This window comes from Oncorhynchus mykiss, chromosome 2, assembly GCF_057628025.1.
Source record: "Oncorhynchus mykiss isolate SJ-2025 chromosome 2, ASM5762802v1, whole genome shotgun sequence".
In the NCBI taxonomy this organism is placed as follows: domain Eukaryota; kingdom Metazoa; phylum Chordata; class Actinopteri; order Salmoniformes; family Salmonidae; genus Oncorhynchus; species Oncorhynchus mykiss.
Genome location: NC_143023.1, coordinates 70,259,013 through 70,286,454, shown reverse-complemented (window position 1 = coordinate 70,286,454; position 27,442 = coordinate 70,259,013). Strand labels below are relative to the sequence as shown.

At 41.8% G+C, this 27,442-nt stretch overlaps 1 protein-coding gene across 1 annotated transcript; it reads right to left on the bottom strand.

Annotated features, from left to right (window-relative positions):
* Positions 1-27,153, bottom strand: LOC110495151 (neuritin-A). Its single transcript, XM_021570483.3, has 3 exons — positions 26,910-27,153; positions 6,581-6,731; positions 1-2,628 (listed from the first exon to the last, which is right to left on the bottom strand). The coding sequence occupies exons 1-3, from the start codon at positions 26,962-26,964 to the stop codon at positions 2,331-2,333; spliced, it is 504 nt and encodes a 167-aa protein (XP_021426158.1). The 5' UTR covers positions 26,965-27,153; the 3' UTR covers positions 1-2,330.
* Positions 27,154-27,442: the final 289 nt, after the last annotated feature.

Sequence of the window (27,442 nt, the reverse complement as noted above, 5' to 3'; positions counted from 1 at the left end):
TTAGTATAAAATATAATTTAAATTTTTTTTGAAGCATACATACAATACATACATACAATATAGTTCATTACTTGAATTATTTATTTTATACATTCATTATTTACTTTATCAAGGCTCTCAATAATTTCAGACCCCATTGTATCCGCCTCCCTCTCAGAGAAAAGAGTAGTACTGCAAGGTTTTACACAGTCAAATGTGACATATAATTACATTTTTATTAAAGAACTGTAGAAATGATACATTTGGGACATTAATATTTAAAATATATATATCTTAAAACATTTATCAATACCGTAATATGAGATCTAGGCTCTGGTTAAAATTAGTGCATTACATAAGGAATAGGGTGCCAAGTACTATAGCATGAGGTTATTTATTATGTGTTGAATTTATATGTTAAATATACAGGATACGAACATTCCATTCCAGCTAATCAATGGATGCAGTGGCTTTTGAAACTATTCAACCCCCTTGGCATTTTTTCCTGTTTTGTTGCCTTACAACCTGGAATTAAAATTGATTTTTGGGGGGGTTTGATTTACACAACATGCCTACCACTTTGAAGATGCAAGATATTTTTTCTTGTGAAACAAACAAGAAATAAGACAAAAAAAACAGAAAACTTGAGTGTGCATAACTATTCACCCCACCAAAGTCAATACTTTGTAGAGACACCTTTTGCAGAAATTACAGCTGCAAGTCTCTTGGTGTATGCTTGGCACATCTAGTCCCCGGGATTTTTGCCCATTCTTCAAGGCTAAACTGCTCCAGCTCCTTCAAGTCGGATGGGTTCCGCTGGTGTACAGCAATCTTTAAGTCATACCACAGATTCTCAATTGGATTGAGGTCTGGGCTTTGACTAGGCCATTCCAAGACATTCATGTTTCCCCTTAAACCACTCGAGTGTTGCTTTAGCAGTATGCTTAGGGTCATTGTCCTGCTGGAAGGTGAACCTCCGTCCCAGTCTGAAATCGCTTGAAGACTGAAACAGGTTTCCCTCAAGAATTTCCCTGTATTTAGAGCCATCCATCATTCCTTCAATTCAGACCAGTTTCCCAGTCCCTGCCAATGAAAAACACACCCACAGCATGATGCTGCCACCACCATGCTTCACTGTGGGGATAGTGTTCTCTGGGTGAAGATAGTTTGCGCAAGACATAGTGTTTTCCTTGATGGCCAGAAAGCTCCATTTTAGTCTCATCTAACCAGAGTACCTTCTTCCATAAGTTCGGGGAGTCTCGTACATGGTATTTGGGGAACAACAAACATGTTTGTTTATTTATTTTTTAAGCAATGGCTTTTTTCTGGCCACTCTTCCGTAAAGCCCAGCGCTGTGGAGTGTATGGCTTAAAGTGGTCCTATGGACAGATACTCCAATCTCCTCTGTGGAGCTTTGCAACTCCTTCAGTATTATCTTTGGTCTCTTTGTTGCCTCTCTGATTAATGCCCTCCTTGCCTGGTCCATGAGTTTTGTTGGGCAGCCCTCTCCTGGCAGGTTTGTTGTGGTGCCATATTATTTTCTATTTTCTTATAATGGATTTAATGGTGCTCCATGGGATGTTCAAAGTTTAAGATATTTTTTTTATAACCCAACCATTATCTGTACTTCTCCACAACTTTGTCCCTGACCTGTATGGAGAGCTCCTTGGTCTTCATGGTGCTGCTTTCTTGGTGGTGCCCCTTGCTTAGTGGTGTTGCAGACTCTGGTGCCTTTCAGATCATGTGACAGATCATGTGACACTTAGATTGCACACAGGTGCACTTTATTTAACAAATTATGTAACTTATGTAACTTCTGAAGGTAATTGGTTGCACCAGATCTTATTTAAGAGCTTCATAGCAAAGGGGGTGAATACACATGCAAGCACCACTTTTCCATTGTCATTTTTTGGAATATTTTGAAACAAGTTATGTTTTCATTTCACTTCACCAATTTGGACTATTTTGTGTGTGTCCATTACATGAAATCAAAATAAAAATCTATTTAAATTACAGGTTGTAATGCAACAAAATGCCAAGGGGGTGAATACTTTTGCAAGGCACTGTATGTAGCGTTTTGCAACAAAACCAATTGTAATACACATCTAAAATCTATGAATAAAAAATCTGAGGACAGTAGTATTGTACAAACATGTAAAGTTATCCATAGAGATGATATGTGTGTGCGAAATGAATACACTACACAGATGAGGAGCTGCCAATCTGAACGTGCAGCTAGAAATATATGCAACTCCTTTTTAGTACAGAAAAAAAATATGAGTGACTTATTGATACAGTCTGTTTGTACATGTCGTCTATGAGTTCCTCCCTGCCCTTCACTCTGGTCATGTCTATAGGCTAGGCAACAGCAGCAGAAAAGACAGACATGAGGGGAGCAATAAGAAGGAGGCAGGACCTGGACAGTGGGCGTTTGCTTTAAGAGACTCCTGGCTAATCTCTTCCTGGTTGGACGGGCTCAGGGCATCAGCGTTGGCAGCTGGTTGGTCACGACTGGAGCACATGTAATACAGGTTTCCAGAAAACTGCATCTTCTTGGACTCCTGTCGCAAAGACTCCCAGACAGCAGAAGCCTCATCTGGACACCAGGCCATCGCCACATTTGCACAGTCATGAAACTCATCCCAGGACCTGTAGGGGGTGGAACAGAGATGGTCACATACAGTGCCTTTGGAAATTATCCAGACCCATTGACTTTTTTTACAGCCTTATTCTAAAATGTATTAAATAAACAATTTTCCTCATCAAAAAAACTAAACAAACATCAATACCTTATTTACATAAGTATTCAGACCCTTTGCTATGAGACTCGAAATTGAGCTCAGGTGCATCCTGTTTCCATTGATCATCCTTGAGATGTTTCTACAACTTGATTAGGGAAAGAGAAAGGGGTATACCTAGTCAGTTGTACAACTGAATGCCTTCAACTGAAATGCGTCTTCTGCATTTAACCCAATCCCTCTGAATCAGAGAGGTGCGGGGGGCTGCCTTAATCGACATCCACATCTTTGGCGCCCGGATTGAGTCCACCTGTGGTAAATTCAATTGATTGGACATGATTTGGAAGGTGCACACCTGTCTATACAAGGTCCCATAGTTTACAGTGCATGTCAGAGCAAAAACCAAGCCCTGAGATCGATGGAATTGTCTGTAGAGCTCTGAGAGTATTGTGTCGAGGCACAGTTCCTCTGTGGAGATGGGAGAACCTTCCAGAAGGACAACCATCTCTACAGCGCTCCACCAATCAGGCCTTTATGGTAGAGTGGCCAGATGGAAGCCACTCCTCAGTAAAAGGCACATGACAGCCCTCTTGGAGATTGCCAAAAGGCACCTAAAGACTTGCAGACTGTGAGGAACAAGATTCTCTGGTCTAGTGAAAACAAGATTGAACTCTTTGGCCTGAATGCCAAGTGTCACTTCTAGAGGAAACCTGGCACCATCCCTATGGTGAAACATGGTGGTGGCAGCATCATGCTGTGGGGATGTTTTTAATCGGCAGGGACTGAGAGACTAGTCAGGATCGAGGGAAAGATGAACGGAGCAAAGTACAGAAAGATCCTTGATGAAAACCTGCTCCAGTGCGCTCAGGATCTCAGACAGGGGTGAAGGTTCACCTTCCAAATGGACAACGACCCTAAGCACACAGCCAAGACAACACAGGAGTGGCTTCGGGACAAGTCTCTGAATGTCCTTGAGTGCCCAGCCAGAGCCTGGACTTGAACCTGATCGAACATCTGTGAAGAAACCTGAAAATAGCTGTGCAGCATTGCTCCCCATCCAACCTGACAGAACATGAGAGGATATGCAGAGAAGAATGGGAGAAACTACCCAAATACAGGTGTACCAAGCTTGTACACCCTAGGGCCTCGAGGCTGTAATCGCTGCCAAAGGTGCTTCAACAAGGTAAAGGGTGTGAATACTTATGTAAATGTGATATTTCTGTTTTTTTCTCATTTCTAAAAACCTGCTTTTTCTTTGTCATTATGGGGTATTGTGTGTGGACGGGAAGAGTTGGAACAACACCACTCATAAACATCTTATATTCACATTCCTTGTGTACAAGTGCAGAAAGGCTAAACTTGCACTGTATTTGGATATGGGCCCATGGTCTTAAATCAACCCTTAAATAGCACATCTGTTGGGGGCTTAGGGCATCTGTTTATCGTACACACAGGAGACCTTGAGGGGAATGGGTGAAACAAAGAGGAAGCAAAATGCAGCCTTGCAAAGTCCCAGAGTCACATGTGCAGTAGAAAACAGCAGAGTAACAGCAGGTGAAGGGCAGCTTGTTAGCAATATCTGCCTGCAGTCTATTTTCTGATTAAAATAATAAAGGATTGCTGAGGTGTTAGATTAAACACTTGATCTGAAACATACACTGCATGCTAATGCATAAACAAACCAAGCTCACGGCCCAGGAAACAAGGACATTACCTGTACCTAGTAACATCAGATTTTCCTTAATTTTTATTCTATACTCAAGGTAAACTCTCCTAGCATTCCATAGAGAATACTGACAGTGGTGCAGCCTTGGCCTAGATGCAAATCTGAGACTTTTATCCAGTAGGGAAAATATTGCCTTTCTACTAACTGCCTTTCCCTAACAGATTTGACCACATTCCTAGGAAGAGTGTGTGTGTTTGTGTGTGTGTGTGTGTGTGTGTGTGTGTGTGTGTGTGTGTGTGTGTGTGTGTGTGTGTGTGTGTGTGTGTGTGTGTGTGTGTGTGTGTGTGTGTGTGTGTGTGTGTGTGTGTGTGTGTGTGTGGATGCGTGCAATTATGCGTGTGTGTGTGTGTGTGTGTGTGCGTGCGTGCGTGCGTGCGCGTGCGTGCGTGTGTGCAGAGGTATGTAAGTTTACTGAATGGCAGGATTAGTGACTTAATTGGTACCTTAAGGAATGTGACCAAAATAATAACATAATTGTAATGACCACTATATATACCTGAAGACAGCATGTGTGTCTCCAGCTCCTCAATAGTGAACAACAACTCCCGACAGGACCTTCCTACATTGATGCAATGTTTTCTGGGAATGGGTTGATCTTGATGGGGTGATGCATCTTTCAGGGGGGTCATACCCTAGCTCAACAACAACAATTTAAAATGGCTACTACAATTATTCAAATCCAGATTAAATAGCAAATGCAGTTGAGAACCCTTAGGACTTTAGGACTATGCGGACGCCTGGGAGCTGGAGGGAAGGCTGTTTATGGCTGGCTGGCTTTATGGAGCGCTTGTTGATGCAACTGTAGGGAACAGCGCGACATTTTCTCGAAACAGTGCTGAGGTAAAGATGGCTGTACTTTGGCTAGGTAATTGCGGTTTGACTTGATATGAAACTGAACTAGAGTGTAACCCTGGTGCTGAATTAGTGCGTAGCAGCTAATATGTTTGTAGAATGTTAAGTCCCTAATTGACTGAGGTGAATGAAGCTACAGCATCAAGTTGATCATGTCTGGAGTCAAATTTAGCTTGTTTTTGATGTTCCCCAAATTGCATTTTAGAGTGTTTTAATATGTAGAAATTAAGTAAATGAGTTTCGATTTTAGAAAAATTCCTTGACATAATGTTAAGATGGATTACAGACGCATGTATAAATAGAATGGAAGACAGAGATGGATAAAGAGAGACCCTCAATATTTAATTAGGCACTCCAATATGCCTCAAGCAAATGGGAAGTGCTGTCAGGATGTTAGAGAGAGCTGGGGTATAACCATGGAGAAGAAAGAGAGAGCTGGGGTATAACCATGGAGAAGAAAGAGAGAGCTGGGGTATAACCATGGAGAAGAAAGAGAGAGCTGGGGTATAACCATGGAGAAGAGAGAGAGAGCTGGGGTATAACCATGGAGAAGAGAGAGAGAGCTGGGGTATAACCATGGAGAAGAGAGAGAGAGAGCTGGGGTATAACCATGGAGAAGAAAGAGAGAGCTGGGGTATAACCATGGAGAAGAAAGAGAGAGCTGGGGTATAACCATGGAGAAGAGAGAGAGAGCTGGGGTATAACCATGGAGAAGAGAGAGACAGCTGGGGTATAACCACGGAGAAGAAAGAGAGAGCTGGGGTATAACCATGGAGAAGAAAGAGAGAGCTGGGGTATAACCATGGAGAAGAAAGAGAGAGCTGGGGTATAACCATGGAGAAGAGAGAGAGAGCTGGGGTATAACCATGGAGAAGAAAGAGAGAGCTGGGGTATAACCATGGAGAAGAAAGAGAGAGCTGGGGTATAACCATGGAGAAGAGAGAGAGAGCTGGGGTATAACCATGGAGAAGAGAGAGAGAGCTGGGGTATAACCATGGAGAAGAGAGAGCTGGGGTATAACCATGGAGAAGAAAGAGAAAGCGATGGAGATATGGAAATAGAGGTAAAGATCTGGTGAAGCCCATTGTTCAATGGTAATTCAATTATAGGTCACAGTGTTATGTCAATTTCTCATTTCAGAGTGTGTATGTGTCTATAAATAACATATAGATGAGGGGATTTGTATCTACTGTAAGTTCATAACCATTGGTCTTGGTTCATCTGTCAGTGACTGTAGGGCTATAATGTGTGTGTGTGTGTGTGTGTGGGGGGGGGGGGTGCTTACTTGCAGATGGTGTGTATCTCCTGTGTGTCCTCATCTTTCTGGGCACTGTCGGTCAGGCTGTCTCCCAGAGCCATCAGACACTGAGCGAAGCCCTTATAGATGGAGTGACACCTCCTGGTGGAGGCAGCAGAGCTGGGACAGGGGCCGACGACTGGACGGAGACACAGAAACATACAGTATACCATCAGCACTCACATTGGGGAGAAATGAGCATCCGGAGAGTTCAATATTGCCAAGCACAGGACTTCTGAGTGTTTTTTGTAAACGTGTTTGGTTACTTTAAACAAGTGGCAACAAAGCTCTGTCTTGTACAAGGCTTGACAAACCTTGGATCCTCTATAGCTGGATCCTCCATATGTATACTACATGACCAAAAGTATGTGGACACCTGCTCGTCGAACATCTCATTACAAAATCATGGGCATTAATATGGAGTTGGTCCACCCTTTTCTGTTATAAGTCTCCACTCTTCTGGGAAGGCTTTCCACTAGATGTTGGAACATTGCGGGGACTTGCTTCCATTCAACCACAAGAGTATTAGTGAGGTCAGGAACGTTGGGCGATGAGGCCTGACTCGCAGTTCATCCCAAAGGTGTTCGATGGGGTTAATGTCAGGGCTCTGTGCAGGCCAGTCAAATTGTCCACACCGATCTCGCAAACCATTTCTGGATGGACCTCGCTTTGTTCACATGGGCATTGATATGCTGAAACAGGGAAGGGCCTTCCCAAAAACTGTTGCTACAAAGTTGGAAGCACAGAACTGTCTAAAATGTCATTTTATGTTGTAGCGTTAAGATTTCCCTTCAGTGGAACTAAGGGGCCTACCCCGAACCATGAAAAATAGCCCCAGACCATTATTCCTCCTTCACCAAACTTTACAGTTGGCACTATGCATTGGGGCAGGTAGCGTTCTCCTGCCAAACTCAGATTCCTCCGTCGGATTGACAGATGGTAAAGCATGATTCATCACTCCAGAGAAGACGTTTCCACTGCTCCAGAGTCCAGTCTTGCTTTAACCCACTCTAGCTGACGCTTGGCATGGCGCATGGTGATCTTAGGCTTGTGTGTTGCTGCTAGGCCATGGAAACCACTTTCATTAAGCTCCCGACGAACAGTTATTGTGCTGACGTTGCTTCCAGTGGCAGTTTGGAACTCGGCAGTGTGTTGCAAACGAAGACAGATGATTTTTACACGCTACGCACGTCCGCACTCGGTTGTCCCGTTCTGTGAGCTTGTGGCCTACCACTTCACGGCTGAGCCGTTGTTGCTCCAAGACGTTTCCACTTCACAATTTTAGCACTTACAGTTGACCGGGGCAGCTATAGCAGGGCAGAAATTTGACAAACTGACTAGTTGCCACATTGGAAGGCACTGAGCTCTTCAGTGAGGCCATTCTATCACCAATGTTTGTCTATGGAAATTGCATGGCTGTGTGCTCGATTTATACATCTGTCAGCAACAGGTGTGGCTGAAATAGCCGAATCCACTAATTTGAAGGGGTGTCCACATACTTTTGAATATATAGTGTATCTATAGCTGTACATCTTCAGCTCTCCTGGCATTGAGAGACATGGTTATGTTCCTTTGTCAGCCTGTTTCAGATAGAGTACTTAAGTCCTTGAAATCAGCATGGTTTTACACAATCCAAACTAATTGAATCTGAACAGCATGCTGCACTGTGCCAACAACCAACCTTGAAGGTGCACACTCCAGAAAGTCCATGTGTGAAAAATAAGTTTGGAAGGAAAGTGGCCCTGAAGCATGTCAGAGGGGTACAGGCTGTAGTGTGAGTGACCCAGATACAACTTAATTTCAAGATTGCATTTAGGCTACATATGAATCATTTTAATGTGAAGCAACTAGTGCCTGTAAGCCGTGTGAATATATATATTTTTTTAAGTGAGTCATGAACCCACTCAATAACCCCAAACTGCTCCTTTACAGACCTCCATCTCTCCATCCCCTCTCTCCTCCCATGCTACTCCCTCCCACTGTAATCCAACCATTTAAAGGCGAACCCTCAAAGAAGCTAACGGGACAAAGTGAGGTAAAACTGAGGATGGTAATTGGGTTAGACAGCAGATCACCGGGGCCTGTATCCACAAAGCGACTCAGAGTAGGAGTGCTGATCTAGGACCAAGTCCCAACCTGTCTATATAATCTTATTCATTATGATCTAAAAGGTTAAACTGATCTTAGATCAGCACTCCTACTCTGAGAGGCTTTGTGGACACAGGCCCAGAATTCTCTTCTGGTCCCCTGGGAAGAACATGATTAATATTTAATAATTATGACTTTTCCGGCCTCCTTCTTTTCCTGTTGATTTCGGGCCATGTTTGGCAGTGGGGGTCTAAAGATTATTGGTTTCACTCATCCTCATCAGAATTTTATGAAGACTGAGAGAGAGCAGAGAGATAGACAAATGATTGCATCCCACTGCTGGCTTGCTTCTGAAGCTAAGCAGAGTTGGTCCTGGTCAGTCCCTGAATGGGAGACCAGATGCTGTTGGAGGGCCAGTAGGAGGCAGTCTTTCCTCTGGTCTAAAAAATATCCCAATGCCCCAGGGCAGTGATTGGGGACACTGCCCTGTGTAGGGTGCTGTCTTTCGGATGGGACATTAAATGGGTGTCCTGTATCTCTGAGGTCTTTAAAGATCCCATGGCACTTATCGTAAGAGTAACCCTGGTGTCCTGGCTAAATTCCCAAGCTGTCCCTCATACCATCATGGTCACCTAATCATCCCCAGCTTACAATTGGCTCATTCATCCCCCTCCTCTCCCCTGTAACTATTCCCCAGGTTGTTTCTGTAAATGAGAACATGTTCTCAGTCAACTAACCTGGTAAAATAATGGTTAAAATTAAATTGAGCGAAGAGAGATAGGGACAGTATAAAGAACTAGAGGGAAGAGGAAATTAACAAATGCACTGTCTATTGAGCAAGTTAAAACAAAGTCTATGTTTTTTGGAAAAACACCACAGTTGTCCAGCCCAGTGGTTCCTCATATAAGCACGTTGCTACTTTCCCCAATAGAAATGTGTCTTAATTGAACTCCAGCATCATGCTATATCCCAGCACCATCCCGTGTCCCAGCCAGGTCTGGTTCAATATGCATCCTATACAGGGCAGCAGATACTGTAGGCTGCTTTTGAGCCTAAATGTAAATATTTGATAGCATGACAGAGCCTGGGGGAATGCACAGAGCATTCCTATAAAAAAGCAGGAAGTCTCAAGTCAGACAGACATGACTGATGAAGAAACCACAGACTTAACTGATGTAGTTGTTTCAGCCTAAAAGAACATTACATTACTTTTCTATCCATTCTGGTGTATTTTCATCACACTGGTTTTGCATTGATCATTTACCAAACTCCCCCCTCTCCATCAATAAAGATTGATGAAGATATGCACATCTAGCTACACGTTCGTTGAAGGTTAGGAATCTAGTGATTTTTCTGTGCAGATCTTTTCTTTCAAGACTATTGGCATCGTGAGAAAAAAACAGAGTTAAAGTGCAGATATCGATATTAAAAGGATAGAGGGAAAAGTTCCTATCAGTTCTATATGTCAGGCATCACAGCCATACTATCTCTAGCACTACGTACAGTATAGACAACTGGATGCCAAAGGCACTGTATCATTTGTTTTCCTGTCATTACAGCAATGTTCCAGCAGGCTTGTTACTGGAGTTTCTTTGACTCACAGTGCTACTGCACATCAGAACTACCACAGTGGAGCCTTTGCTTCATTGTATTGACCTCCCTCTTCCACTTGAAGCCTCAGTAATGAACTGGCCTGTAAACCAGGGTAAATCGCTTATTTTTTTTTTTACCGTTATTTAACTAGGCAAGTCAGTTAAGAACAAATTGTTATTTACAATGACGGCCTTCCCCAGTCGTTGTAGCTGCATGCTATGAGAGTGGAGCATAGAGATCAAGGGGAGCTGTTGGAAGGATTCAGCAAAAGACTCACCAGTCAGAGCTGCTTAAAACACTGCTGCTTATTCGTATTACTGCTCCTGATAATCCTCACATAATTGCTGGTCACTACCCAAATGAGAGAGTTAATGGTCCCGGGGGAGTTTGTAAGACTTTCGGGAAACACAATATCTATAATCTGTCCTGCTTTATAATACAGAGTAAAAATGAAACAGAGCAGCATAATGAGTTGAACTATACTGTACCAACATAATGTTTTGCATATGTTGTCTAACATGTGCTCCCTTAAAACATCAATGTAGCAGGAGATGTTTTGAAGTTTGGAGGAAATACACACATGAAAAACAGAATAAAGTTGTATTTATAAAGGTCCATTCTGCATCCCTCCATATATTATTAACCTCTGGAAGCATAAAAACAGAATAGGCAAGAGAAAAATAAACAGTGCCCTGTAATAAGTGGGTCTAGACTAGGTACCCCAGCCGTCGGTACCCCAACAGTGGGTCTGTTGGGTCTAGACTAGGTACCCCAGCCGTCGGTACCCCAACAGTGGGTCTGTTGGGTCTAGACTAGGTACCCCAGCCGTCGGGCGTACGCCAAATAAAAATGTGCTAGATTTTTATTTCACATTTTCAAACAGTCCATTTATATTTTCCAACGCGGCTTACATTTGGGTGAGGTTTCTTTCTCTCCTGAGTAGCCTCGTTTCACTGCCAAAAATAAAGTTAAACCATCTAGTGTTCAGCGAAATAACAACACAATGTCAAATACAGGTAGCCTAGTCAAATAATTAACATCCAATCACATTAGATGGTTTAATTAAGACGACTTAAGAGTAGTAACATGTATAAACGCAACAGATACCATTAATAAGAAGGGGCTAGAAGCGTCTTATATGGTGAGCTACCGAATGGCTTGGACAGGCAATCCCCATTCTATTGTGGAGGACTTAATTCTTCCTGCTGCTGCAGATATGGCTGTGACAATGCTGGGGGAAAAGGCAAAAAAAACTATACAGACAATGTCTCAATCAAACAACACCGTTTCACGATGCATCAGTGACATGGCAGGAGATGTTTTGAAACAATTACTGCTTTGCATAGAAGCCAGTAAATTCTGTGCGTTACAGCTGGAGTCAACAGACAGACTGGCACAGCTCCTGGTATATGTCCGTTATGTTTATGGGTGGTCAATTAAGGAAGACATCCTCTTCTGCAAACCACTGGAAGTTTTGTGTGCAAATGAACGCAAGCTTACGGACAATGTCAAATGTGATATAGCGAAGCATCTGAGTGAGTTGTGTGCAAAATTACGCAGATACTTTCCCGAAACGGACGACACAAACAACTGGAATTGTTATCCCTTTCATGCCCTGCCTCCAGTCCACTTACTGATATCTGAACAAGAGAGCCTCGTCAAAATTGCAATAAGTGGTTCTGTGAAAATTCTATTTAATCAGAAGCTACTGCCAGATTTCTGGATTGGGCTGCGCTCAGAGTTTCCTCCCTTGGCAAGTTGTGCTGTTAAGACACTGATGCCCTTTGCAACCACGTACCTATGTGAGAGTGGATTCTTGGACCTCACTAGCATGAAAACTAAATACAAGCATAGGCTGTGTGTTGAAAATGATTTAAGAATGAGACTCTCTCCAATACAACCCAACATTGCAGAGTTGTGTGCATCATTTAATAAAGCACACCCTTCTCATTAACCTGTTATTCACAATTTTCGATGAACAAATAAGGTTTTATATGTAAGATGACGAAATAAAGAGCAAAATGATTGATTATGATTATATTATTACTTGTGCCCTGATCCTATTAGAGCTCTTTGTCATTTCCCATGAGCCGGGTCGTGACAAAAACTCACACTCATTCTTATGTTTAATACATGTATCGTATAGTGTGTGTGTGTGGCAGGCTTACAGTGATGGCAAAAACAATATTTGAGAGTACTAGAGGGGATACGCAGCTGGTGGTTGAATGTTTGAAGGGGTACGGGACTATAAAAAGTTTGCGAACCACTGGTCTAGGCCTCGGTACATGTACATCTCTATTCGTGAATATGCAGCTGTTGCCAGGCGCAGTGCTGAACTAGCTGAATTGGTGCTGATGTCTGCTGCACAAGTGCTGCAGGCCATTCTTTCTCATGTCAATTTCTGAATGATGCCCTTCTGATGATCCCATACACAAAATGTTTTGACACCTTTCTAAATAAAACAAAACTTAGAGTTCAGAACCATTTAGGTGTACATTATGGTCTCATTTAATTTTACTTCCTACCGCTGGTTGTTTACTGTGTTTATGTAGAAAGTGAGGAAATGCCTGAAGAAAACACTACGAATCTCAGTGGCCTCTTCGCCGATGCAGGTTATCTGTTGTTTATTTTAGCTTCCCCAAAAAAGGTGTTTAATCAAACTGCCTTGTGTATCCTCCTTGCTCGCACACACTTTATCAGTTCTGCCCACAAATGTTCTATAGGATTGAGGTCAGGGCTTTGGGATGGCCACTCCAATACCTTGACTTTGTTGTCCTTAAGCTATTTTGCCACAACTTTGGAAGTTTGCTTGGGGTCATTATCCATTTGGAAGACGCATTTGCGACCAAGCTTTAACTTGAGATGTCTTGAGATGTTGTTCAATATATCCACATCATTTTCCATCCTCATGGTGCCATCTATTTTGTGAAGTGCACCAGTCCCTCCTGCAGCAGGCACCCCCACAACATGATGCTGCCACCCCCGTGCTTCACGGTTGGGATGGTGATCTTCGGCTTGCAAGCATCCCCCTTTTTCCTCCAAACATAACGATGTTCATTATGGCCAAACAGTTCTGTTTTTGTTTCATCAGACCAGAGGACATTTTTTCAAAAAGTACAATCTTTGTCCCCATGTGCAGTTGCAAACCGTAGTCTGGCTTTTTGTTGGCGGTTTTGGAACAGTGGCTTCTTCCTTGCTGAGCGGCCATTCAGGTTATGTCGATATTGGACTCGTTTTACTGTTGATATAGATACTTTTGTACCCGTTTCCTCTAGCATCTTCACAAGGTCCTTAGCTGTTGTTCTGGGATTGATTTGCACTTTTCGCAAATGAATCGCAGTACGTTCATCTCTAGGAGACAGAATGCGTCTCCTTCCTGAGCGGTATGACAGCTGCGTGGTCCCTTGGTGTTTATACTTGCGTACTATTGTTTGTATAGATGAACAGGGTACCTTCAGGTGTTTGAAAATTGCTCCCAAGGATGAACCAGACTTGTGGAGGTCTACAAAAAATATTCTGAGGTCTTGGCTGATTTCTATTTGATTTTCCCATGATGTCAAGCAAAGAGGCACTGAGTTTGAAGGTAGGCCTTGAAATACATCCACAGGTACACCTCCAATTAACTCAAATTATGTCAATTAGCCTAACAGAAGCTTCTAAAGCCATGACATAATTTTCTGAAATTTTTCAAGCTGTTTAAAGGCAGTCAACTTAGTGTATGTAAACTTCTGACCTACTGGAATTTAGATACAGTGAAATAATCTGTCTGTAAATAATTATTGGAAAAATTACTTGTGTCATGCACAAAGTAGATGTCCTAACCGACTTGCCAAAACTATAGTTTGTTATCAAGAAATGTATTTGTGGAGTGGTTGAGAAATGAGTTTTAATGACTCCAACCTAAGTGTATGCAAACTTCCAACTTCAACTGTAGTTAAAAAAAAATAGTCTCCACACACTTTTTTGTTAATCTGTTAGGGCTCTTGCTCTGCCAGTGACATTGTATACAGGAGAATCAGTGTAGTAAACAACAGCCCTCGAAAACAATGATTTGTGTTGAAGTAGCCTCTGCCAAGTCCCCAACAACTGGATGTTCCGGTATTCAGGGGAAATGGAAAGAGCCTGTGAAGCGACTTCCGCTTTTGGACGTTAACAAGGCGACGCTCCATATTGCTAACTCCTCCTCCACATTTACTGGATTGGTTGAACAGAAGGGTTGTTTTCTTATCGCCAAGATCAGTATGTAGGGGATCTAGTTTCAGGCGTTTCTTTTACACCTGCTACGTTAGTGTTGCAGTGATGTACTCGATGCTGTATTCGAGGGAAGCGTTCAAGGCTGTTGCGAGAAGCGGCTTTGAGGCCATGTTTGTTGTAGTGTGGGCAAGGGATAGGGTATGGCCTACCAAATTTAAAGGTATGTGCTTTTAACCTTTTTCTAAAATGTTTTATGAGATTGGAGAACATATTAGGAGGGATCTTAGACCATTCATATTGGGCTATTTTGCTTCCACTGGTCCTGTGGCCTTTGTTAAGGTCAACGGCATCCTGAACTTTATCAAGTACCAGGATATTTTAGACAAAAACCTGGTTGCCTCTGCCAGGAAACTGACACTTGGCCACAAGTGGATCTTCCAGCAAGACAATAAGCCCAAGCACACATCAAAATCCACAAAGAAATGGTTAATTGACCACAAAATGAACCCCATTGAAAACCTGTGGTTTGAATTAAACTGGGCAGTCCAAAAGAGCAGACGAAGGACATCAAGGATCTGGAAACATTCTGAATGGAGGAATAGTGTAAGAACCCTCGCAAAGTGTTCTCCAATCTCAATTTTTGGAGCATATAAAATAGCTCAGTATTTGTATTATTTATTTTATACATTATTTTTTACTAATCTTTATTGAGGGTGCCAATAATTACGGACCTGACTATTTAATTCAGAGTGAGATGTACATTACACTGGCCCAGGTGTTTTCTAACGTCGGCTCCACACACATCCACTGGGAAGACAACTCCATCCAATACAAGGTGCTCTAGAGACAGGAACCATTAGCCAAGTTATTAGACTGATATATCCACCACATCATTAGTACCACCCTCACAGGGACAGGAATTTGAACAGAAGTCCTCCTTCTTCATCTGTGGGTTGCGCTCAGAGGTCTGTGGCGCACTGTCTAAATAGACTCCATTGTGTCTCTGATTAGTAGTAGCTCAGTGTTTTGTTGTCTGAGCAAATATTCAGCATGTCACTGTCTGAGCAGCAAAGCCAAAGATTTTTGTCTGACCAGGTAACTGCTGTCGCACTCTCTGACACTGAGTAGGTGGAAGGCTGGGGAGGTTTACTATGGCACTATGGTAACTCCATCATTAAGGGCTACAGCCAGGCTAATGAACCTGCTAGTGACAGCATTGCGTGCGAGAGGTATAGAGGGACTGAATTCCCACTGCAACCTCCATGCTGGGCACAATAAGAAAGAGTGTGAGAAAGACGAAGAGAGCGAGAGAGGGAGAGTAGGCTATGCATTGGATCGGCATAAAAAATAACCCCTGATAATTAGCTCAACCGGACTAACTCCAGTTTCCAAATGAATGATTAACCTCTCAAATTTTTCCATTTGGACCTCAGTTCCCATCACAGGGGAGAGGAGGGAAAATAATACAATCCTACATCCACAGAAAATACATTTTCCCATAGAGGACAATAGTGATGCAGAAAGGAGCGAGACGGAAATGTGGAGAGAGAGATTACATAAATACCACTGCGCTCCAGAAAGACAAAGGTTTGGTAACATAATTTGTCTATTCTGAAGCATTTTGAGAAAGGAGAGGTGGAGCAACTTGGTGTAGTCTTGGTTCAACTGTAATCTGTTCTAATGAGGGTTGAAGCCAAGCAGGTCACACTGAAATGAGTGGATTACTGCTGCTACTGCCGACAATCATGTTCATTAGGACCACCAGCGCTACTGCTGTGCAAGTTGTCCTGTAGGTGTATGAAAATAATTGGACAAAATGCAGACCTAGGAAGACTGCATGAGGCAAATGATCTGCCTGTTGGTTAGTACAGATAGAGAGTGAAAGGGAGAGAGAGAGAGGGAGGGGGGAAGAGAGAGTATAAGAAATAGGCTTTACTCAGAGAGCATCCTTTCACATCAATGTAAGGAAAAAGCCTTCTCAGACGTTAAATCCAGTCCAGCTCCTTAAGCCTTTCTGTCTCTTGAACGCTCTTCCTGCCTTTCCCTCTCTCTCTAAAGATCTGATAAATCTGTAGGACAAAAACACTTGCCAAGTAACTATTTCTTTGGCTCAGAAGAGCTAAAAGGATACACAAATTGCTTGAAGGGCACTGACGAAGAGAGATCTTTAATGTGCAAGCTTCTTTCATATTCCTTCTTTAGCACGCTGTTTAATAAACACAGACACACACACACACACATTAAGAAAATGAACACAACACATGGACACACAGAAACACCACACACACTCACTCTATATCTCATCCAAGTCCATGCCCCATGGGAGTGTTGTTGCCTGTGGAGGGTGGAGGGAGCTGTGGCTCGCTGTATCCCCCTCTTCTCCCGTCCCTTCCCCTCAGCAGAGTCTGAGCGCTGAGCTGAGCGCTACCTTTGATAACAGGCAGATGAGACATAGCTGCTCTAATAACCCTCACTAAAACAGACAAGAAGAAGACATAGAAGCCAATGAGATGGGACTGCCTTTTGAATACGATCAGTGTGGTGTCAAAACGTGAGACGGTTAAGATATAAGGGCTCGATAATTCAGTCTGACAAAAATAAAATCTACTCAGCTACACACAAAAAGGTCCGAAAATAGGCTGTGAAAGAGGCACGAGAATCCCATCTGTCATACAATGTGTCATAATTGAAGTTGATAGACCACAGAGCTGTATCAAACTAACAGATGTCATACAGTACATGGTCAGATTCATAACAGTAAAATAGAGAGTACGTGAAGCCCTATGTAAGAGCAAAACTAGACTCAAAATAACTGTTGAAGTTAAAAGATGATTTCTATCTGTGATAGAAAAGGTGTTAATAATGGAAACTTGTGTAGCAACCGCCTTCTGGCTTGACACAAATTGATAACATTGGACTTTGGTGAGTATGCATCTCTTGCACTTCATTTCAACTTGATCCATTAGGTTACATAAGGGCATGTGCCCTCAAAGAAAACAGTTTGAAGGATAAAGCTAACTCATGATTCGCTCTCCTTTGCTCCAAGCCCTCCCTTTTCCTTTCCCTGTTACACTTTCTGCTCTACAAACACCAATATCTACTTTTTCTGAAAGTTAGTCAAATAATTGTAACATTAATGTAGCATCACACGGCTGAGCCCTGACCCTGCAACCTGAGAACATTCCTATAACATCATTGGGACATTACTAAAAAGCCCTTAGGCACTCAACCATCAGAGGTAAAGTTATATCTGTCTACTTTGACCATGATGTAGTGTTGTTGAGTGCAGAAACAGTGCAGAAACTGTCAGGCTACCTCAATTCAGCATCATTCCTTCCACAGCCCCATAATTTGCATCAGGAAGAAATGTTGGTTGGTCCTCTGCATAACGATAAGTATGTTGCAATAGAAGAGTTTCATCCCTACGGAGAAATCATGAGTAATTAAAAGCTATCTCTGTTTATTTCTGGATCTTGTGTGTGGTTGAAGGGGTGGGATGCAAGTAGGCTAAATGGGACACATTCTACACTCAGTATGGGACTTTAAAAGTGTGATATGTCCCCTACTATCCTCCTTAAAACTGAGCAATGGAATGAAATTCAGGATGATTCATCAGGCCAACTGCTTCATGCTTTAACATCAGATCTAATGGGCCATTATTTATATTAAATACATTTAATCAATGTTAGATACATTTAAGGAATTTAAAGACATCATGATGAGATATAACCAGGAATTCTGCGTGTGACTAACAAAAAAAAGCCAGATGGAAAAGTGGTGAAACTGCTTAAATCCTTCAGGACTGCCGCATGTAGCTGCATTTTTCCTTGGGATGCAGCATTAAAAAACATGAAGATCCCAATATTTTTCCAATTATCTCTGAAAGATCATGCTAATTTAGTATTTTTGATCTGTTCTTTCAAATCTAGAAATAATTGGCTAGATTTTACATTTTTACAACTGCAGAATACGCAAATATCCTCCTCCAAAAATAATAATTGTAATTTATATGAAAACATTATGTAAGATAATAATCATACAGAGTTAAGCAGATACTGTACGCAGATGCTTTAACATTGTGTGATTTTACACAAAATATATTACATAATAACTGACAAGGGATTTCCAAAGTGCTTTCGATGTCAATGCACTTATACTGAATGGTTTCCTAGTCTCTCATTACAATCACCTACCATCCTTACCATGGATCACTTAAACTGCATAATACATGTGTGTGTAATGTACAGTGCCTTGCGAAAGTATTCTGCCCCCTTGAACTTTGCGACCTTTTGCCACATTTCAGGCTTCAAACATAAAGATATAAAACTGTATTTTTTTGTGGAGAATCAACAACAAGTGGGACACAATCATGAAGTGGAACGACATTTATTTGATATTTCAAACTTTTTTAACAAATCAAAAACTGAAAAATTGGGCGTGCAAAATTATTCAGCCCCCTTAAGTTAATACTTTGTAGCGCCACCTTTTGCTGCGATTACAGCCGTAAGTCGCTTGGGGTATGTCTCTATCAGTTTTGCACATCGAGAGACTGAAATTTTTTCCCATTCCTCCTTGCAAAACAGCTCGAGCTCAGTGAGGTTGGATGGAGAGCATTTGTGAACAGCAGTTTTCAGTTCTTTCCACAGATTCTCGATTGGATTCAGGTCTGGACTTTGACTTGGCCATTCTAACACCTGGATATGTTTATTTTTGAACCATTCCATTGTAGATTGTGCTTTATATTTTGGATCATTGTCTTGTTGGAAGACAAATCTCCGTCCCAGTCTCAGGTCTTTTGCAGACTCCATCAGGTTTTCTTCCAGAATGGTCCTGTATTTGGCTCCATCCATCTTCCCATCAATTTTAACCATCTTCCCTGTCCCTGCTGAAGAAAAGCAGGCCCAAACCATGATGCTGCCACCACCATGTTTGACAGTGGGCATGGTGTGTTCAGGGTGATGAGCTGTGTTGCTTTTACGCCAAACATAACGTTTTGCATTGTTGCCAAAAAGTTCCATTTTGGTTTCATCTGACCAGAGCACCTTCTTCCACATGTTTGGTGTGTCTCCCAGGTGGCTTGTGGCAAACTTTAAACAACACTTTTTATGGATATCTTTAAGAAATGGCTTTCTTCTTGCCACTCTTCCATAAAGGCCAGATTTGTGCAATATACGACTGATTGTTGTCCTATGGACAGAGTCTCCCACCTCAGCTGTAGATCTCTGCAGTTCATCCAGAGTGATCATGGGCCTCTTGGCTGCATCTCTGATCAGTCTTCTCCTTGTATGAGCTGAAATTTTAGAGGGACGGCCAAGTCTTGGTAGATTTGCAGTGGTCTGATACTCCCTCCATTTCAATATTATCGCTTGCACAGTGCTCCTTGGGATGTTTAAAGCTTGGGAAATCTTTTTGTATCCAAATCCGGCTTTAAACTTCTTCACAACAGTATCTCGGACCTGCCTGGTGTGTTCCTTGTTCTTCATGATGCTCTCTGCGCTTTTAAAGGACCTCTGAGACTATCACAGTGCAGGTGCATTTATACGGAGACTTGATTACACACAGGTGGATTGTATTTATCATCATTAGTCATTTAGGTCAACATTGGATCATTCAGAGATCCTCACTGAAGTTCTGGAGAGAGTTTGCTGCACTGAAAGTAAAGGGGCTGAATAATTTTGCACGCCCAATTTTTCAGTTTTTGATTTGTTAAAAAAGTTTGAAACATCCAATAAATGTCGTTCCACTTCATGATTGTGTCCCACTTGTTGTTGATTCTTCACAAAAAAATACAGTTTTATATCTTTATGTTTGAAGCCTGAAATGTGGCAAAAGGTCGCAAAGTTCAAGGGGGCCGAATACTTTCGCAAGGCACTGTATGTGTTCACCTAGGTCATATCTTATGGTTGGGGCACAACGGAATAATCAAGATTACTTATGGGACAGGTGCACTAATTAAAACTGTATGAAGAAGACATAAGTTGCTCTTATACCTACACTACCGTTCAAAAGTTTGGGGTCACTTCAGAATGTCCTTGTTTTCCATGAAAACATACATGAAATGAGCTGCAAAATGAATAAGAAAAATTGTCAAGACGTTGACAAGGTTATGAATAATAATGTTTTATTTAAATAATAATTTTGTCCTTTAAACTCCATTTGCAGCAATTTCAGCCTTGCAGACCTTTGGCATTCTAGTTGTCAATTCCTGAAGCACCTCCCACAAGTTGGATTGGCTTGATGGGCACTTCTTACGTACCATACGGTAAAGCTGCTCCCACAACAGCTCAATAGGGTTGAGATCCGGTGACTGTGCTGGCCACTCCATTATATACAGAATACCAGCTGATTGCTTCTTCCCTAAATAGTTCTTGCATAGTTTGGAGCTGTGCTTTCGGTCATTGTCCGGTCGTAGGAGTGAATTGGCTCCTATTAAGTGCCGTCCACTGGGTATGGCATGGCGTTTCAAAATGGAGGGATAGCCTTCCTTCTTCAAGAACCCTTTTACCCTGTATAGATCTCCCACTTTACCACCACCAAAGCACCCCCAGACCATCACATTGCCTCCACCATGTTTGACAGATGGCATCAAGCACCCCTCCAGCATCTTTTCATTTATCTGCATTTCACGAATGTTCTTCTTTTTGATCCGAACACCTCAAACTTAGATTCATCTGTCCATAACACTTTTTTCTAATCTTCCTCTGTCTAGTGTCTGTTTTGCCCATCTTAATCTTTTATATTTTATTGGCCAGTCTGAGATATGGCTTTTTCTTTGCAACTCTGCATAGAAGGCCAGCATCCCGGAGTCGCCTCTTCACTGTTGACATTGAGACTGGTGTTTTACGGGAACTATTTATTGAAGCTGCCAGTTGGGAACTTGTGAGGCATCTGTTTCTCAAACTAGACACTAATGTACTTGTCCTCTTGCTCAGTTGTGCACCGGAGCCTCCCATTCCTCTTTCTATTCTGGTTAGAGACAGTTTGCGCTGTTCTGTGAAGGGAATAGTACACAGTGTTGTACGAGATCTTCAGTTTCTTAGCAATTTCTCACATGGAATAGCCTTCATTTCTCAGAACAAGAATAGACTGACGAGTTTCTGAAGAAAGGTCTTTGTTTCTGGCCATTTTGAGCAAGTAATCGAACCCACAAATGCTGATGCTCCAGATACTCAACTAGTCTAAAAAAGGCCAGTTTTATTGCTTCTTTAATCAGAACAACAGTTTTCAGCTGTGCTAACCTTTTAAAATGATAAACTTGGATTAGCTAACACAATATGCATTGGAACACAGGAGTGATGGTTGCTGATAATGGGCCTCTGTACGCGTATGTAGATATTCCATAAAAAAATCTGTAGTTTCATTTACAACATTAACAATGCCTACACTGTATTTCTGATCAATTTGATGTCATTTTAATAGACAAAAAAAAATTGCTTTTCTTTCAAAAACATGGACATTTCTAAGTGACCCCAAACTTTTGAACGGTAGTGTGGGCATATTAAAAGTACATATTCTACTTATGTAATTACAAATCTGCTCTCAAATATATTGTTTTGCAATTGCTAAAGTACTGTAACAACATTTTAATATTAGTGTTGTTACATGCAGTGTTACTACACAGATAAGAGAGTTCCATGGTGGACTCCCTATTCACCCAAGGGGGCCAAGAGGTAAGTACACAGGTAAGAGCAACTTACTGTAAAAGATTACCTAAGATAAATATTGGAAACAAGAACATGAGTGGATGGATCCACAAAAAGAAAAAAACATGAAGCTTCAACTAGCTCTCACAGTCTCACGTCAGAATTAGACGTTCATCCATGTTTCTCACAGTGGCGGAAAAAGTACCCAATTGTTATACATGAGTAAAAGTAAAGATACCTTAATAGAAAATGACTCAAGCAAAAGTGAAAGTCACCCAGTAAAATACTACTTGAGTAAAAGTATTTGAGTAAAAGTATTTGGTTTAAAATTTACTTAAGTATCAAAAGTAAATGTAATCGCTAAAATATACTTAAGTATCAAAAGTATAAATCATTTCAAATTCCTTATATTAAGCAAACCAGACGGCATGATTTTCTTTTCTTTTTTATTTACGTATAGCCAGGGGCACACTTCAACACTCAGACATCATTTACAAACTAAGCATTTGTGTTTAGTGAGTCTGCCAAATCAGAGGCATTAGGGATGACCAGGAATTATCTCTTGATAAGTGTGTGAATTAGACAATTTTCCTGTCCTGCTATGCATTCAAAATGTAACTAGTACTTTTGGGTGTCAGGGAAAATTTAAGGAGAAAAAGGTACATTCATTTCTTTAGGAATGTGGTGAAGTAAAAGTTGCCAATAATATAAGTAGTAAAGTAAAGTACAGATACCCAAAAAACGACTTAAGAGGTACTTTAAAGTATTTTTACTTAAGTACTTTCCACCACTGGTTTCTCAAACATTAAATTTCGAAGTTGTTGCAAACGTCAAATTTTGAAGTGTTTAAGGTTACGTTTAGGCATTAAGAGTTAAGGTTTGGGATAGGCTTAAAACAAAAATCTAAAAAATAATATTGCTGGATTCAAACTTGCAACCAATGGAATCAGAGGCAAATTCCTACTCGAAGGTAACAGCGCTCACTGTTGCCCCTAGTGGATGGTTACCACATCGTCTTCCAACATCCTCAGACATGGGTGAATGTCGAATAATGACTTGTATCAAGGGTGACCTGGCTGGAATCAAAGGCTGCAGGCACATTGCTTTGATCCACACGGCTAAAGAAATGGTTACAAACAGTTACATATCCTCTGTGAGTACACTGCCAGCATTCCTTGTTTCCTGTATCCCATACTGTTGAAACTGAGACAACTGAAGGGGCCAGAGAGATTATCTCTGAACAAGAGTGATGAGTTGATTCTACATGGCGTTAGCCAGCTGACCTCATCTTTACATTATTTAACTTAAAAGCTTGTTAAGAGAACTCACAACGGAGCTTGAATTAAAGATGAATATCGAAAAACTGTTTACTTAGCGACTGTTATGTAAAGCGATAAAGAAAGTGAGGGAGAACACTCAGATCTATGCATTTAATGAACTTCACCTGAGCAACTAACATGTCTAGTGCCCCTAAGACTGAAAGTTCTGGCTGGGTTTGCCAAGGCCTCCCAACCACCGTGTACCAGGCTAGCCAGCCCAGCTCAGAGGCACTATGACAAGTGGAGGCTCCAAGGCACACAGAGGTGCCAACAACCTGGCTGATTATGCCAGCCCAGTTCTATGGGGCAGGGAATCCCTGCAACAGTTTCCATCTCCTTTCTCCCTGTGCTGTGTTCATGAAGCACAGGGTTCTGTTGTGTTCACGCATCTAACTCTCGCTGTTTAGAGTAGTCTTGAACTGCAGAAGATTGTATAGGGAAATCTAATACATTTCAATAAAAATGCTATTTGCAGATGGAGTATTCATGCAGATATTTAGAGTAAAAATGAACTGACTTCCTGGAAGTTGTTAAGCACATGTTGACAGAATGGAAGTTTTGACACAAAGCAAAGCACTCAGTGAGACAGTGACAGAACAATCTGACACTCCGATAAGAGCCTTTCCCCATGCTGTTCATTCTATGACTACTCTTTCTCTCTGTGTTCTTAGTACTGGTCCAGGACCATGGTAGGCCATTCTCCATCTGACTAATAAATGAGCTTCCTGTGCACATTGATCCCTCTCCCCCTCATATGGAGAGTAAGTGAGAGGCTCATTGTAATGGACACAAGCGCACTGACCCTCTCTGGGAGTTAATTTGTTTTTATTGACTAGAACACCTGAGTTTCCAGTTGTAACTTATCAGGGTTAGCACAGGCTTCAACAGAGCTGAAGCTCCATGCTCACTCCACTCAACAACAGATGGGAACAGGGGGACGATTACATCACTGTCCAGCCCTAGTGTCCACTGCACACACTCTATCTGACCTTTGCTCGGCCTTTACTCCTTGTTCTCTTCTCTATGACCTGACCTCTGAAGCTACCCTATAACTGTTCATCTCAGCCAAAAGTATAGCATTGTTATGAAAACAGATGGGAAGAGATACCTGACTATCTATGCCCATACCTCAGAGTTACAGTACGCAACCCCCCCCCCCCCCCCCCCCCCCCTCCCCCCTCCTATGAGAGCATCTGCTGCCTACACAGAACAAAGCACCAGGGACATAAGTTGCAGCAAGCTTGGGCACATTGGGAGCCAATGGAGTTCTCTTCTTCCTCAATAGCCATCCAAGCGCACAACACATCAAGTCACTGACACAAAGTCACAGCTGAATCACACACGACTCATTAGTGCTAGAGGAAACAAGATCCTGTAACTCCTTAAAACAGAAGTATAAAAGTTGGTCTACCTATGAATATTAATTCTCAGCCTTGGCTGAGGGTGGAGTGTCATGGGGTGTCATGCATGGCTGCGGTTTCATTTCACAGCGTTTGTTTAGGGACTCCACGCCACTCCTAAGTCTGTGCTGAAGAGAGGAGACAGGGAGAGGGTGAGGGGAGGAGGTAATTATTGGGACAAGGCTGATGTGAAGTTGAAAGCTTAGAGGGGCTGTGTCTGATTAATCATATGCACAATTCAGGTGGAGAAATTAAATTCCTCTCCATGCCTCCCTGTATGCTCCTTAATTACTAAACTCTTCAGCAACCGAATCAGAAGCTTCATTTACAAACAAAGGATTCAGGAGAGGCACTTTATATTGCCTTAATTGTGAGGTGTGTTGATGAGATGACTACAAAGTTGCAGATTATCCATTGAAGTACAGCGAGGATGGGGGATGGTAGATGTACCAGACTGGTGATCTGATAGATATTATATGCAAAGGCTGAATAAAAATGAAGAGGACATGGTTGGTGTGAGAATGTGTGATATGGGTGTGAACCATGAATTATCATGGGGAAATGAAGATCAGTAATGAATAGTCACGAAGAGAGAGGAAAGTGGATGCAATTCTACTAGAGAGCATGAACCTGATTTAATGAGGAAGTAATGTCTGCTTCATATGCTTGTGTACTGCAGTAAAATGCCTTTAGAACACTCTCAAACCACAGAGGCGTAAATTGAGAGAGAATCCTGTTAAATCAAACATTTTTCTCTCAATGGCTGGTCTAACATAGCCTATAGCAGGGTTCCCCAAATCTGTTCAAAAGTATTCCCATGCATAATAGAGACATCATTACAAATCATTTGTAGACTGGAAAAGTGACCATAAAAAGCCCCAACAGATGTATTATTTGACAAAAAATGATTTCAAACGTTGCTTACGTTTGTATATGATCACATCTGTTTAGGCTTCTGTGTTCTGGACCCCTGACCATCCACTCAACTAAAATGTGTCCTGCGCCTGAATCTAGTCATACCTGGCCTATAGTATGCAGGGCGATACACATTCGACGCTATAAAGGTCGACTACTCACGGGACAGATCATATTTTCTCTCTAATATTATGTAGAATGAAGGCTGCCAATACTGAGCGCCAGGGAAAAGTAACATAACATGATAACCTCTTGGGATAATCCTTCCAAAGGTTGTGTGGTGTGTGTGCTTTGTTTTTTTTTTACCAATAGGTTTCACACGAAAATAAGTTAAGGTTGAGGGATGGCTATGATCCGCACTGTCCCGAAAGGAGGACTATTCTGCTTGTGAGCCACACGGGTTCAGATGAGATACCTGTGCTACTTTATGCAGTCTATCAGGGGAAGGCAAATGCGATTCATTCATTTTTCTTTTCGCATTCAATTCCCCAATGGATAGTAGGCTATTACATCAGCCCCTCCTTTGTGAGGAATAAACTGAGGGAATCGAGGTGACTGACGGGTTCAGTTGTCCCGAGAGAGCATACAACTATTTCAGAATGCAGACAATATAATGCGTAGGCTATTATAATAACTAGACAGTGCAAATTTGTTCTTCTAGATTTTGTATTCACTGACGCCACACACGCTGACGCTTCGACTGCGCTTGGGAATGTAGTGTAATAGGCTACCCAAGAACAAAGCGCATGTGAATTCAAATCTATAACAATGGTCGACGACTATTATAATACTATATAAAAAGGACCTTCTATATACAAACTATACAATACGACCAAATGTGGTAAAACGACTAAAAAAGATTGTCAATTGTTTACTTGCCTCATCTCTTTGCAATCATTTAACTCATTCTAAGCTGTAACCTAGTTTTACGTCAGCAACTCTTAATTAGCCATTAAAACATTTATATAATAAAACATTTTGAACTCACGAATTTTGTACCTGGGCACCGAAAAAATATTTTCTGGTGTCCACTTTAGCGCGACTCGTTCCCCTATAATATAGAGGTGCATTTAATAAATCTCACCCAAGAACCCCCACATAGTACGAACAAATTAAATTACTGTTATTTCTATAGGAAAAAAATGATTTCTAAGTGAACACTTACTCAGATGGAGAGCAAGAGGCAAGAAAATACACGCGTAATTCACGAGGGATACCATTCTGCTCAGGCCACTCAATTCAGAAAAAAAGACGCGTCTGAAACAAGTAAAAATCCGCGTCAGAGTGTTACAATCCGTTTGCTGAGCACAGCTACTTTGCTACATAGGTGAGAGCGTTGCTCAGTATCATGTTCATGAGAAGAGCGCCTACTCTTATGTATGCATCTCTATGGTGTATCTAGTGTGCGTGAGGGAGGGCGCATTTGCGCGGAGTAGGGCAGACTCAAAATCTCGTCTCCACCTATCATGACCCATTCGATGGATACCGATATGTAAGGGAGAAAAGTGCTATTTTAACCTCAATGTGGCAATTAACCCATGTTCATCCTCATGGAAAAAACATGCTTGTGTCAAAAAGTTACCATCTTTAGTTTTATGCACCCGCGTCAAACAACTCCTATGTGGAAAGGGGATTCGGCTATTATCTTTACCACAAAATGTAAAAACGTAAATGTGGTGTCGAATAGGCTACATGTGA

Coding starts and splice junctions, on each gene's coding strand:
- LOC110495151 (XM_021570483.3), bottom strand. CDS start 26,964: ATGGTATCCCTCGTGAATTACGCGTGTATTTTCTTGCCTCTTGCTCTC. Junction 6,732..26,909: donor GCCTCTTGCTCTCCATCTGA/GTAAGTGTTCAC, acceptor GTCTCCGTCCAG/TCGTCGGCCCCTGTCCCAGC. Junction 2,629..6,580: donor GAGATACACACCATCTGCAA/GTAAGCACCCCC, acceptor CACCCCCTACAG/GTCCTGGGATGAGTTTCATG.